A 15,924-nucleotide genomic window follows, 5' to 3' on the forward strand; every position below is an offset into this window, starting at 1 on the left:
AATGAGAATAATGGTAACTAAGTCAGAAAGAAACAGATGAAATAATAATAATGATATTGAATAAGAGTAAAGAGAAGTAAAGAGAAATTGAATAAGAGGTTTTGGTATATTATATGGAAATGGTTTAAAACAGAATCATAATTTATCTGACTTGTTAAATTTATAAGGAAAAAGGTTTAAACATGTAATGAATAATGATAATTTGTGTGTTTTAAAAATTAATAAAACTTGTTTAAAAAAAAAAATAAAATAAAAAGGAAATAGAGGGTTTTACCTATCCCTAGCTATCATCACATTTTGTACTGTTAATTCCAGAAAGTAATTATCATTTATGCAAGAAAATGATTTAGTCTCTCTTTCTAATTCCAATCTGCTTTATTGGATATGTTATGGGAAGCAAAGGATAAATTTACTTCTTGCTATCTTTGCTGGTGCCATTTCCAATTTTATAACATTGTCTTTATCCCCCAAATTAAATACTTTCAAGCTGTAAGTTTTTATAGGAAAGATGTTCTGGTTCTCTGTTTGTTATAATTACCATTTTTTCTTCATTTTTAGTTAAGATGTTTAATTCTTTTTTCCCCTCACATCTGTTATTCCTTTCCCCACTTCGATTAAATGAGAAGTAAATAATATGCCCCATACTGACTTAATTTCATGAATTCTGGAAAATAAAAGCATCTTTATTGGTTTGTGAGCAAATTGAAAAAAAAAAAAAATAAATAAAAAAAAATAAATATAAAAAAAAAAAAAAAAAAAAAGAAAAATTGATTGCAGGATGAATACCTGAACAATTAGTATCTCTGTTATGTTTGTTATTTGCTTGCTTTTTACTGAGAAATAAAAACTTCTTCCTGGAACTTCGTTTCTATATATGGTAGCTGTAGTGAGATTGTTATATGTTCAAATGTACAGCAATGGAGGAATGGTTGGTGAAGATGATGAAATTTGCAAAGATGGCTAAAATTGTCTTTCTTGATTAGAGAAAAGGCAATATCTAAATTTGTGACTGACTTAATGCTTTTTGCATTAAACATAAAAAATGCACTCATGATGTGGTTTTGATGATTAGAAAGAAATTAGATAATAGAAGTAAATGAGCTTTTTTATAATCCTAGAGCAAGATACAATTTTGTAATTCTTATATTTACTACAGAGGAAATCAAAAGCGTTCATTTTATCTTTTCTTTCTGTAATTTTGCTTTTTTTTCTTTCTCTCTTTGTTCATTCTGTATTAGTTTGTGTTGATTTTTATATTTTCTTTAAAAATTTTAATAAGATTTATACATAAAAAAGAATCAAAACATCAAAGTAATTTTTTAAAAAATTAAGAAATAACAGAAAATAAAAAATAATTAAAATGGAATAAAAGTATCACACATCATGTTTATATGTGAATTTCTTAATACAGACATTTTAACTAGCCATATTTAAAATTTCAAAGCAAAATGATATTTGTACAGATCAAGTATTCTGTTGGTAAGAATATTGTTAATATAGCTAATAAATGATGTTCACAGTTGAATATTTTTGTAGATTTTTTCCAAAAACACTCTACTGTTGTGTTTAATTTTTAACCAGAACAAATGCACATACTTTTAATATAGTTAATTGAATTAATTGAATAAAAGTTGTATTTCATGGAGTCATGGAATGTTGATTGCTCTGATGTTGCCCCATTTTCAGTGTTTTACAGTGACTAATCTAACTATTAATAACACATTAAACCAATGAATTCATTTATATTTCTCAGGAAATATGAAATAAATAATCAAAAAAGTTTATTGTAAAAGATGATTGGGTAATTTTACCAATTTCTTCAAAAACCTGTTACTAATTGGACTTGTTCATCTAAATGTAGCAGTATGCTTACAACCGTGCCTGCATAATCTAGAAAGATTATAATTTATTTACTGTCATTTACTATCATTTTAACATTAGTACTATTACCTATATGATATCTTCATGATCAGTTCTTCTTGCCCCGTTGAAATAAATTTAAAAGAGATTCTGTGCCACAAAAAAACTCTAATAATATTAATCAAGTTCAGATACCAGCTTATCCTTGCAAAGTTTTTAAAGACTTGTGTAAGAGTTTTATAATATACTGTATTATTACCAAGAATTCCTTGCTTTTAAGTGAAGCAGGTCTACATGCAGGTCTACAGCTGTTCTTAATGCTCTTAATTGATGCAATCTAGATAATTATGAAGGAATTATTGAACTTGACTCACTTGAAACCAAATTGAATATGAAATTTGGAAGGTTTCTTTGGTAACCAACAGTATGAGGTGAGAAGTTGGCTGCGGTATGTATATACTGTATAAAATGACATTCCTTCTTTTTTTCCAAACAGGAGGATTTCAAGTTATGTCCTTTGAGCAGCCAAACAACTGTGTAACAGCTGAGACCCTTTGTCTAGCTGAGCCTTCCTGCAGTGCAACCTATCAGATCCTGCAAAACTGTTCCCAGCATCTTTCTAAGAACAGTTACATCTTTCTGCACCATGAAGCCAAGAACAGATGCACAGAGGCACAAATAAAAATGAGAAATAGTCATTTTCAGCACTGCAAATGTCATCAACATGCACAGAAGAAGGAAGATCGGTGCTTGCAAATCTACCGGGCTGTTCATTCAACTTTAACACAAGGTGTGATAGAAACTTGATGATGATTGATTTTCTTGTATCACTAGAGGTAACAGAAAAAAATACCCAACATTCTGGTAGAAATAAATGCTTAGACCTAAGAGGAAAATAACTAGCATCAATGTCGGCAATCTTATTACGGTCTTTCCCAGATTTACCATTTGAGACTTTTAAATAAAGAAGCTGGAGACTGAAGTCCAACCCTCTTATGCTCAGGACCATAAGGAGCACTGTATATCATAAGAAGTTATAATCTGTAAGTTAGGCTTGCAATTACAGGCATGTGTTTTATACCTTAAAAGATAAGAATTACAATGCCACATTTTGGCAAGGACAAAGAGGTGGTGGTTGTTCAGGAAGAGGAAAAAGGGTGAAGGACTGGACTCAAAGGCCCCATTTGGAAGTATCCTCTTTTCTTAAGATTAGCCCTCAGACTGAGCTATTTACAGGAGAGAGCAAAGATGACTTTTGTTATACATATCTCCATTGGAATCCCATTGGCAGATTCCCTGGTTCAAACTCAACAGAAACTACCTAGATGCTTGACACAGCATGGCTAGCTAAAAATCTTTATTGCATACTGGATGAATTCCCTTTAAGCAAGAGATCACCTGTCAATATGTGACTGTTGTCCCTTTTTATACCCATTGTGGTTTAAATTTAGCACTACCCCCACATACAGATCCCCTTCTCACATCTCCCCCCTCCTACACACACATTCCTTTCCTGGTCAAGATTGACTCAGCCTTCCATCCTTCCGAGGTTGGTAAAATGAGGACCCAAATTATTGGGGGAAATATGCTGACTCTATATACTGCTTAGAGAGGGCTGTGAAGCACTGTGAAGTGGTAGATAAGTGCTATTGCTATTGCTGTATACATTTATTCCATTTATATGCTGTAATATACTAGAGTGGAGCAAAATTGAAAAAATGTAAGTGTAAAATGTAAGAATGGAATAAATATAAATGTACATACTTATTTAGCTATTTAGTCAGAGGTAATTCGGGAAAGGACCATTAATGGACAGAAATAAATGATCTTTGTATCTGAGCAAGTTACTGGATACATTAGCATAGGAGGCACAGTATAATTCTCCCTGGAGATAAAAGGAGGGCACCTATCTTTTATATAGTAATCTCATAGGATGTGCTAAATGTCTTGCCACTTAATCAAAGAAAATCCAGTCAATCCCAGATGATGATGATGTTACTGTTCAGTTATGTCTTTCAATTTCTTCCAATCTTGCACTATTCCTTTGAGTTTTTCTATTCTCTGGTTGTGTCAGCTTTGACAGTGTCTAGCTACCATACTCTTTGGCAGCCTGTTTCCTTTTACAGCAAACTCTTCCAAACATAATTACTTTCTCCAGTGAGTCTGTGCATGACATGGCCAAAATAATTGAGACGTAATTTTGTGATTTTTTTTCCTTCTAGTGACATATCTGGTGTTATGCACTCCAGTACTTTCTTGTTGGTCACTTTTGCTGTCCAAGGAATACACAGGTGCCTTCTTCAACACCATAGTTTATTATTATTAGCACATGGCATTGTTTCATTTAGCTAGGAGACTGCAGTGCTATTGCAGAGTAGCAGTTTGGCTGTCAGTTTACCAGCTCTGTTGTAAGACATGCTTGTATGCTTCCCAAAGTGCACCACAGGAGGGAGAGCTGGCTTTGCACCAGAAAGAAAGTCAGGTGGCTTTTTCTGCAGGGTCATCCTAGCCCCCCCCCCCAGCTGCCTTATAAATGGGCACCGCCAGGAAGGTTCAGAACAGCAGGAATCTGACTGACTGCATGGAGTACCAACATCCCCCCCCCCATTGAAGTGTTACCTACTCACATAGAACATGCTTTCAAACTGTTAGGTGGACAAGCTGAGGCAAGTGACAGGAGCTTACTCCCATCATACAGTGTTAGGACTCGAGCCGCTGGAACAGAGACCATTTCCAGGCACTGCTTTTTTGATGGCACACACTTTGGCTTTAACCTTCACCACCAACACTTCATGATCTAAACCACAATTAGCACGGATATGTGTCCTACATATATAATGTGAAGACAAATAATTGAAACAATTTTATTCTGGAATCTATGTTAAGAACCTAAAACATTACACTGCTTCATATTGTTTGTTTTAGATAAATAGTAACTTTGAGCATAATTCTACCATATATTATAGTCTGATATTAGCAATTATTACATTTAATAACGTTAATATACAGACCAGTTGTCTTTTTATAATGTTTGCCTCCCAAACTAACTGTGTTGTTCACTGTGTAAACTGTGTAATGTACCTTTGCTGTGATCAGGCAAGCCCATTTTCTAAAACTCTTGTTTTTAGATAATGGTTTCTCATAATCTCTTGGGAACCTTTTAGTACTCTAGCAGATAAAATTATATTTGTTTATGTTGTACAGATGACTTTCATTTGGAGGTGCTTCCCCATAGAGATATAGCAAACAAAGAAGCTGTGAAGACAAAATACAACAAGCTGGCAACTCGTGTCTCAGGTAGAATTTATATCAACCATTCGCAATCTTTAGCATACTGCCTATAATCCCTTAGGACTAAGGTAGTAAAAAAATCTTACAAAGAAGTTAAATAAATTCAGGCCTCTTTTTTCCTATAAATTGCATGTAAGGTAAATCTGAGATATAGGCAAAAATTTGACAAGCAATTTTAAAGGTAGCTTCAAGAACATTAAGACATAGAGGCAGACAAAGACACTTCTTTGAACCCCCAGTTTTCTACTCTAACCAAAACCATTACTTTCACAGAAAGAGAAGCCAAATTTCCTCCACTCTAATTAATCTCTAATTATTTTTTCCAAAATCAGATTCTCACCCATAAAACGTCTCCACAATTATATCTCCTACTGTCAATCAATGCAAAACAAGATGCCACCTAAAACCAAAAGTACAGTATCTTCCAAATCCCTCACTTTATAATCTCCGCACATAAGATTATTACATCTAATTATATCTTATTATATTTTCAGATTTTTTTTCTGCTCTTCTTTCCAGTTTCCAAAAGAATATTCCCCAGACACCTTTTCCTTTTCAACTAGCTAATTGAAGAACAACCGTTTCCCAGCCCAATTCTTTTATTCTGCAGAATCTTCTAAGTCCAGAGGATATGTTGCCCATCGGTGGCATGTTGCCAACTCCAGCAGTTTATCCACCTGACTATAACTTCAACTAACTATTGTTCAGACTACTGACAAAAATGTTGAACACTGAAGAACCTACTTTCCTCATGCAGTTCTCAATTCACTCAATAAATATTATAGGTTTGCAGAAGGAAGAGGCATTATTTCAAACATTCCCACTTATTTTTTTCTTATTTCACAATTTATTTAATTAAGCCAGTGGTGTGTATGGCACTTTTACAGAGTTGTCCCAAGGAGCTTTCTGTCCTAAATTTGACATAATATAAAACACAAAGAAAAGGAGATGAGTTAAACAGAAAAAGAATTCATCTTTGAATTGTAGAGAGATCCTGGCAATTGTCAGAATTCTGGCAGTTTTTGTTTAATCTCCTTTGGCAAATCTTTTCTGGAGTTTACTGTTACTTCCTTGTGTTTCCTTGTGTTTCTATGGATTTATAGGTTCCCATAGAACCAAAGGTAGCCCAAATGCCTGCCTGCTTGCTGCTAATGTTTGCCAATTGGACCACAAATGCATGCGTCAGCGCTCACAGTATGCTCAGGCCTGCAGTACAGGATACCCTTGTGACCAACGCATATGCCACCGAAGTCTGAGGCACTTCTTTGAGAAGGTTGGTGTTGATTTCACCAAGAGGCTCCTGTTTTGTCCTTGCCAAGACGAATCTTGTGGGGAACGACGCTGGAAAACCATTGTCCCAGATTGTTCTTTCCTGAGTAGCAGCAGGCCCAACTGCCTCTTCTTGCTGGACGCCTGCCTCAAGGATAATGTCTGCAGGTGGGTCTAATGGAATAATTATCTGAATAAGTTTCATGGCATATGGGCATCTGAATATTAATGTCTATAAGATTAGTAAAATGGATGTGTTACAATTCTGATAGGCGTGATGTACCTATTTAAAAAGTACACATGCTCACACAACCCATCCAGAAGTGGCCACAAGGGGTTTAGTATCATGTCCACCCATGTGACAGCAGTGTTTCACTACAATCCCTAAGATCCTTCATTATTTTTATGAAAATGGGGGAAAATATAGTGCAACTTCCCACTTTAAAAAAATTGCTTGATTTTGATTTACCCTATCAAATACTGGAAAAACTAATAAATAATTTCTGGGCTAATAAAGGGGTTTGTCATTCTGATAATTGTGTCTCCTGTCAGATCCCGGCTGGCTGGTTTCCAAGAAAAATGCAAATCGTTACAGGCATTCACAGATGGCTGCTCTCCACTGAATTATGCAGCATGCCTGCAGGCTTACATGAAGATGATTGGTACGTGTTGGATCTGATGGAGTTTATTGGGAAATGTTTTCTGACTTTCACCAGTGCTGTCCAAACGGGTCTCCATACTCCTATCATAGACACCTCTATTTCTATAATCCTTTGCCTAGTTACCTCTAGCAACAGGGTGCTGAAATCAATACATCTTTTAATTTATTTTAGCAAGACTTATGCTTTAATCTTTGATAATAGTCCTTAATGTCTCACTGTAGAATATCCCCAACACAGGCAGTTAAATGACGATCAATACACTATATGGACTGAAATTTCTCTAACAAAAAGGTGGTGCAGGAAGTTTATTGAAACCAGCTTATTTCCAGATCAGAATTATGTAGTCTTAGGGTGCTGGCTAAAAAGTCATTCACCAGCTTTATTGCACATTTAAAGAAAATAGTTGTGTGGTTTTGTATTCAGCCTTTTTGGTTTATGAATTAAAAGGTAAATCTCTGTTAAAACTATCTTGATTCCTTAAAACTATCTTTTAAAACTATTAAAATTACCTTGTAATTTCATGAACACATCTATGTAGCTTTCTTGGCAGCAACACCTGACCTACTTTCTTCTGGGTTGTCTGATTTTATTTTATTGCTTTATTTGAAACAGGTACATCTTTGACCCCCAATTATGTGAGCAATTCCAGTACTGAGATCACACTTTGGTGTTCCTGCACAAACAGTGGCAATAATAAAGAGGACTGTGATCAAATCTTTAACTTATTTTCCAGAAACAAGTGCCTCAGTAAGTCAATATTGAATATGAATATCAGGGGTAGATCTTGATTTTTCTAACCCCAAAAAGTTTCACAATGAAATAGATTGGCAGAGGATTCCATAGAGAAATGAAAGTTTAATTTTACACTATGCAGTGTAAAATTAAATTTGAAAGTTATTGCTAGAAGATTTTAATAAATACTCCATGTATATCTCAGAGGTGGTATTCAGCAGGTTCTTACCAGTTCTGGAGAACCGGTAGCAGAAATTTTGAGTAGTTCAGAGAATCATCAAATACCCCCTCTGACTGGCCCTGCCCCCATCTATTCTCTGCCTCCCGAGTCCCACCTGGGTCAGCTGGGTCTTTTGTTGCCCTACACAGGAGAACGGAGCTGGAAAGCAGGTTAGTGGGATAGGGAGGGAATGGGGATTTTATAATAACCTTCCCCCAGGAGTGGGCAGGGAATGGAGATTTTGCAGTATCCTACTATAACGCCCACCAAGCCACACCCACTGAACCGGTAGTAAAAAAAAAATTGAACCCCACCACTGTGTATATCCCACCAGTCTTTCAATGGTGGTCAGGTTCATGACAGATATTCATAAAGATTGGAGAAATTCATGGAGGACAGATCTGCCTGGTACTGTTAGGATACTGAAATAGGATTCCACATTCAGAGACTTCAGATGAGATTTATTCATTTTTTTACATTTAGACCTTGCTGCAATCTCAAAGAATATTGAAAATATAAAAAAATATGTTGCTCTTGCCTTCATTCCCTAGTTTCAACTTATCCAATGCCTTTAATTTCTTTCATATTTTGGAAAGAAAATTTGAAACTAGACTTTTATTCGGATGCAATATATTGCAATAAGCGATATACAGTATATTGTGTATTGTATCTTTATCTCATTAATTACAATTAATAATTGTTACTTTATTAATATATCTGCATTCAGTAAGAGAAGTTGATGGTTCAGTAAGCATCAACTTCTTCTTTCTGCTGATACTGGAAAGAGACAGTCACCTGAGCACTACAAGTATATTTGTTTTCTTTCCCCATCGTTACTTACGGAGTTTAGAAAGTTAAGCCTTGTTAAGATAAATATTTTTCACTATTGTAAAAGTGAGGTTATTGGTTTCAATTCTTAGTGTTCACCTTTTTAAATTGGAAAAAAAATGCTTATGAAAAAAAGTTATTTGTGCTTCTTGATTAATTTTTAATTATGATTCATTATTAAATTATCTTATCTTCTTTGGAAGGGAAGAAAGCCATATGCCTGAGCTTGATTGATAAATTCTAATCCCTGCCAAGCCTGGTGATATATTACACTGGGATAGTTTTCTTGATCAAGAGCAATTTACAGTGAGTTAATTGCCAAAATGCTCTTGCATTAAATCCAAAAATTGATGAATAAAGAAACTGCAGGTTTCTGTGTAGCCAAAGAAGTATGGAAAATGACTGCTAATTTTTGATAGAGACTTGTGAAAAAATATGCACAGCATATTTACTCTGCTAAAGCTAGAGCCTTCAGCCCATGGCTCAAAATTTGTATAATGGATGTATGAGCAGTTAGAGATCCTGAACACTCCATGTTCACTGTGTCACAGATAAGGCAATCCAATATCAGATGAATCTTGGCCAAAAGAATAAGGAGGTGCAGGACCAGCCTCAATTCACCCCTTCCTCAGACATTCAAGGAGATGGCACCAGCACAATGTTCACTGAAAAACTGTATCAGGTAAGGTAATTATGTTAATTAAACAATACGATATCTGAACTCAGAGATATTATATGACTGTAAAATTACCAGCTTTCAGTTAAATATATTCTGAGAGATTTTCACCTTTGACCCAAAGAGGCCTCCAGAACATCCAACAGGAAAAAAAGGGGAGGAAGAGAGAATTTATATGAGATATATCCAATCAGAACTTAATGTTTTCCTTCTTTCTCTGTCTCCCTTCCTTTATAGGAACCTGAGGAGAAGGAGAAGAAAGATTCAGAAATTCTTACCCTCAACCAAAAATCAACCCGAAATTCTGAATATCCCAGAGCTCAGTTTTCCTCACTCATCTTGATCTTAACCTTAGTCTTCTTATTTCTTGGCCCACCTTAACCTAACCTGAATTTCATTGCTACTATTGTATATTTCCTTGAGAAGGGGAAAATGACAGTTTTATGCAGAGAAGGAAGCATTGGTCCCTGCATATTTGTTTAACCTTCTATCAGCACAGTGGCTCTTTGACTCATTTTTGTACACAGCTGCAATAGAAGCCAGTGGGAGATAATGGGGAGTTCAGATTACCTCCTCCTCGAAAAAAAAGCAAGGGGATAGGAGATTCTAGGGAACTAGTTTTTAAAATCTAAATCACGGTAAAAATTTCATATTCCAAGATATCCTCTTTGAGAAGACAAAGAAAAACTGGTTCATCCTTAGTCTGTTAAATGATGTACAATTTCTGGCCAAAGAAAAACCTCAACATCTGGATTGTTTTCAGGACTATGTTGTAGAATAGTCTTTTTTTTCTAATCAGCCAAGGCAAAAATATTATATTAAGGGCATGATACTGAACATGGTTTCTTGTTTATCCAACTAACCTTAATGTATTAACTACAGGAAATTTAAATCACCTGAGCCAAGATGGATTTATGTATTTTTTTCAATAAAATGGATCTTTCTTAATAATAGCTATAAAATCCAGATTTTCGCAAGAGTCCGCATGCAAGCTAACATGTTATGCACAACAGATTCCTAGATGCGTCAAATGTTGTTTGCCATAAGTTAGCATCCAACTCCTTACATACCTTTCTGTACATTGTGTAGAATTAAAAGTTATCCATGATCTGACAATTGTGGGCGTAGAAACTGTGATATTATATGTTGTTCTTTTAAACTGCAATGGTATGTTGTAAATGCTGTTTATAGATTTACTTATTTACATTTCTTATATGGACACTGCCATGAGAAACTTTCAAGTTTTGAAAGAACTATCAAGTCAACCCAGTAGTTCTTCACTGCATCTCTTTCCTTATTCTAAAGAACTGGAATGTTGTGGCTGTGAAGTTGCCTGTCATGTGCAAGGATTAAGACTGTGCTGCATTCCATGGTGGTGGTTCTTCTAAAACAAAGTTATAACACAACATATAATTGTAATAATTCTCTACATCTTAGCATGTTGTGCACTTTTTTTATTGTGGTATAAATTTTGTCTTCTGAATGTGAAGGATGGAGGTTCATTTTCATTTACTGTATACTTACTATCAAAAAATGGAGTTCTTATTTGCACAGATTCTTACACCATTCTGCTGTAAAACAATGGCACCTATTATGGAAATTATAAAAGGATTTGTCCCAACTTTTTAAATTTGCAATTATATTTGTAAAAAAAAAAAATTGAAAGCATGGCTTATTTTTTAAAAAAGGCAAGAAATGATAAGTGTTATCAGAAGGAATATAACAATATTAAATCTTATTAATAATTTTTAAAACAATTCTGTTTGTAAAATAAAATATTAGAACATATTATAGACTAGAATTAAACATTTGGACTTCTGTACAAATTCTGAAGATGTGGAGCTGTAGAATTCATTTAGATAAAGTTAATAATTTTGCAACAATAGGAATAGTCTCCAATTTCCATTAAGAATACATGACAAAAATGCAAAGAATTGGAAAGCCCCAAAATTAAATTTTGTAATAAGTAAATAGGTAAAAATATTTTTTTAAAAAAGCATAGCATTGTTTTCCATGATTGACTTTCTGCAGTTATTACATTCATAATAGATTTACAAGAGCTAGAGGTATAACAGGGCAATTACAAAACTGAACATCCATACTACACTGCTCAAAAAAATAAAGGGAACACAAAAATAAGACATCCTAGATCTGAATGAATGAAATATTTTTATTAAATACTTTGGTCATTGCATAGTTGAATGTGCTGACAACAAAATCACACAAAAATTATCAATGGAAATCAAATTTAGCAACCCATGGAGGTCTGGATTTGGAGTTACACTCAAAATTAAAGTGGAAAAAAACACTACAGGCTGATCCAACTTTGATGTAATGTCCTTAAAACGTCAAAATGAGGCTCAGTAGTGTGCGTGGCCTCCACGTGCCTGTATGACCTCCCTACAATGCCTGGGCATGCTCCTGATGAGGTGGCGGATGGTCTCCTGAGGGATCTCCTCCCACACCTGGACTAAAGCATCCCCCAACTCCTGGACAGTCTGTGGTGCAACATGGCGTTGGTGGATGGAGTGAGACATGATGTCCCAGATGTGCTCAATTGGATTCAGGTCTGGGGAACAGGCGGGCCAGTCCATAGCATTAATGCCTTCATCTTGCAGGAACTGCTGACACTCCAGCCACATGAGGTCTAGCATTGTCTTGCATTAGGAGGAACCCAGGGCCAACTGCACCAGCATATGGTCTCACAAGGGGTCTGAGGATCTCATCTCGGTACCTAATGGCAGTCAGGCTACCTCTGGAGAGCACATGGTGGACTGTGCGGCCCCCTAAAGAAATGCCACCCCACACCATTACTGACCCACTGACAAACCGGTCATGCTGGAGGATGCTGTAGGCAGCAGAACATTCTCCATAGCGTCTCCAGACCCTGTCAGGTCTGTCACGTGCTCAGCGTGAACCTGCTTTCATCTGTGAAGAGCACAGGGCGCCAGTGGCAAATTTGCTAATCTTGGTGTTCTCTGGCAAATGCCAAACGTCCTGCACGGTGTTGGGCTGTAAGCACAACCCCCACCTGTGGACGTCAGGCCCTCATACCACCCTCATGGAGTCTGTTTCTGACCGTTTGAGCAGCCACATGCACATTTGTGGCCCGCTGGAGGTCATTTTGCAGGGCTCTGGCAGTGCTCCTCCTGTCCCTCCTTGCACAAAGGCAGAGGTAGCGGTCCTGATGCTGGGTTGTTGCCCTTCTACGGCCTCCTCCACGTTCTCCTGATGTACTGGCCTGTCTCCTGGTAGCACCTCCAAGCTCTGGACACTACGCTGACAGACACAGCAAACCTTTCCACAGCTCGCATTGATGTGCCATCCTGGATGAGCTGCACTACCTGAACCACTTGTGTGGGTTGTAGACTCCGCCTCATGCTACCACTACAGTGAAAGCACCGCCAGCATTCAAAAGTGACCATCAGCCAGAAAGCATAGGAACTGAGAAGTGGTCTGTGGTCACCACCTGCAGAACCACTCCTTTATTGGGGATGTCTTGCTAACTGCCTATGCTTTCCACCTGTTGTCTCTTCCATTTGCACAACATTGATTGTGAAATTGATTTGTCAATCAGTGTTGCTCCCTAAGTGGACAGTTTGATTTCACAGAAGTGTGATTGACTTGGAGTTACATTATGTTGTTTAAGTGTTCCCTTTATTTTTTTGAGCAGTGTATAATGAATTAAGAAGTAAACTATAGGTTTTCAAGGGTGTGGTCCTGGTCTAGCATGCATGTACGTCAACAAAGCTTAGATGAACTTTCTTTTGTTCACTTGGGCTGCACTTCTGTTTCTTGAGGTCCATCCACACCTAGGGAAATAAGAAGGCACATTTAGGCTTCTCTATCCTTCCCCTAGATTGGAGGAGAACGTCCCAATCATTCCACAGGCCTCAAATACTTCCTATGTATATGATAAGTGGGAGAACAAGATGTTGAAAAGTGTGGTATTACAACTACCAAGGTCAACGTTTATCAACTGTGCCAACTTAAGTTATATGGATTCAACTTCCAGAAATTCTACTGACAGGAGAATTCTGGGAGAAGTCCATAGATCTTAAAGTTGCCACGGTTCAGGAACATTGGCCTACTAGGACATACCACTGAGCATTTTCAGCTAAAGTATTGTTCCTCCTCTATTTACTTACATTGTTCTAATACTTATTTCATACTTCTTATATGGTTATATTGATTTTATTTCATATAATATTGAATACATCAACAACTCCCATGCCTCTCCTGAAAGGAGAAACTGCAGAACATTAGACATTCCTAAAATGTTATCAAATGTCTACAGTACAGTGCCTAGGTCTCTTGGCAAACATAAAAGAAGTGAGAGTATTCTGAATTGCTGTAATAAAAATTCCAATATCTTGTACATGTGATTCAGCTTATAATGTCAAAAATAAAGTTTACTTTACAACTCTCGGCATCTTCTTTTCCCCCCCTAGAATTCAGCAAGAGATGTATTGAATGTCAGTACCTCTGTGATGATTCTACAATACAGACGGCTCTTAATCTCAGTTATGAAAACAGAATTCTTTCTATAGCCTCATCTCTGTTTGCACTATTCAGTTGTGTGCATATAACTAGACCCAGAAAATATTATTCCTTTTGAAAGTAGGTTGTTACTTCGTGAGAGAGGTATTTCCCCAAAGACATGAAGTAAAAAGACACTCTTTTTCACATTGCAAGAATTAAGTTTCCTTTAGAGATTTTCCATATGTTAGAGCTAATTAAGATGTAGAAAATGCTAAGAGCTAATTGTTCATATGGCTACAGAATTGGAAAAACATCCGATTTAACATTATTTCTTGAATCCTTGGAGGAGCTTCCAGTTGATACAGTATGCATATTCTATTGTTGGTAGAAAATATAGTGGATCCTAGGTGTCTCTTCTGCTTATCTGAAATTCATAAAACTAGGAAAGTTTGAGTAATAAAACAAGTAAGATAATTTGAAATGCAGAATGTAAGTAGAGAAAGACATACAAATTAATCAAGCCTAAATCTCACTTTAGATCCTATGTTGAGTGACAATGGAGAAACAAATGTACATTTCACAAATAGCACCCTAGTGCAATTTAAACAAATTGAATTGGGTCTTATAGGTGAGTTTAGCTAGTTGTAAGTATCAGAGCATGTTACTTTGTAATATCAAGCATTTTGAATTTGAAAAAAATATTCAGTTACAGTTTAGGTCTAAATTACATAAAATGTCAAATGTAACATTGCATCTAATGTGTTATTTTTAGAAATGAAAATTTAATTAGCACGGAAGCCAATAAATAATGAGATCAGAATTGGTGTACAGAGGACTATATTTTTTTCTTAGATCTGAGTGCAATGCCTCTTCCAAAGCAAGACCTTGTTGGGAGATGGGAATTTTTCATCGATAATAATGTTACCAGCTCTGGTAACCCCCATATGACTTTTGCTAGAAACTCTCTGAACCTAGGAAAATACTCTGAAGTACCATTGTTTACTCTTCTCCCTTCAAATAACTCACACATATAGTTCTTGGTTAAGAAAGGTATGTGGGACTGGACTTTCCATCACTAAGCAATGCAGTTGTAAAATATGTCATGTGACTGCATCACTTAGCAACAGCAGTTCTGCCACTTGCAGTTGCTGTTAAATGAATCCCACAACATTATTAAGTGCAAGGCTACATGGTCGCCATTTGCAATCTCTTGCCGGCTTCCCTACTGACTTCGTAAGAAGTCAGCAAAGAAAGTCGCAAATGGTGATCCTATGAGTTTGGGACATTTATGTCTTAATTGTGAGCTAGTTGCCAAGCATCCAGATCACGATCACGAAACCGTGGGAACGCTGCAATGGTTTGAACTTTTGAGGACCAGTTATAACTTTCACTTGTTCATTGCCATTGTATATTTTGTCAGTGAACAAGTGTTCATTAAACAAGTATTTGAATAAGTGGCATTACATCTCCAGATATTTCCAAATTGTATCAGGAAAAAGATGGGCTATATACCTGGTCAACTATGTTGACTTTTGATGCTATCAGCTCTGATATTCTCTTAGAGCACTTGAATTGAGGTGGGAGACAATTATATTGATCTGCTTATATTTAGCAAATAGACCTGCTATGTTGTGGTTTTATTCTTTGAAACATCAAGCTCTATTTTCTGTTCCATGCTGTTGTTCTACATTTGCATTACACTAAAGCTGGCTAAAGAAACTAAGTTATATGCTTGCTTTTGATAGCTGGCAATATTTTTCATCTAAGCTAGATTGATCCTGGACTAAGTGAGAGGAGGGAAATATTAAATCAGAGAGGAAAAAAGCAGTGATTGACTAGTTCTGCAAAAGTTGCAGTGTCCCTTAATGATCAGCTTAATAATCTGGGAAGTAGTATTGAATGAG

At 36.2% G+C, this 15,924-nt stretch overlaps 1 protein-coding gene across 2 annotated transcripts in view; it reads left to right on the forward strand.

The window, feature by feature from the left end:
* The window catches only part of GFRA3 (GDNF family receptor alpha 3), a 31,273-nt gene extending 17,312 nt beyond the window's left edge, over window positions 1-13,961 (forward strand). For both annotated transcript variants that reach the window (XM_087955048.1, XM_026673350.2), the window contains exons 2-8: window positions 2,357-2,650; window positions 5,065-5,157; window positions 6,255-6,588; window positions 6,973-7,082; window positions 7,695-7,829; window positions 9,414-9,544; window positions 9,776-13,961. In XM_087955048.1, coding sequence (XP_087811174.1) covers window positions 2,357-2,650; window positions 5,065-5,157; window positions 6,255-6,588; window positions 6,973-7,082; window positions 7,695-7,829; window positions 9,414-9,544; window positions 9,776-9,919 — 1,241 coding nt within the window. In that variant the 3' untranslated portion in view covers window positions 9,920-13,961. The remainder of the gene's footprint in view (window positions 1-2,356; window positions 2,651-5,064; window positions 5,158-6,254; window positions 6,589-6,972; window positions 7,083-7,694; window positions 7,830-9,413; window positions 9,545-9,775) is intronic.
* The last annotated feature ends 1,963 nt before the right edge of the window (window positions 13,962-15,924 follow it).

This window comes from Notechis scutatus, chromosome 2 (genome assembly GCF_049901735.1).
Source record: "Notechis scutatus isolate UNSWTSFEM ecotype Mainland chromosome 2, rNotScu1.2, whole genome shotgun sequence".
Lineage (NCBI taxonomy): Eukaryota > Metazoa > Chordata > Lepidosauria > Squamata > Elapidae > Notechis > Notechis scutatus.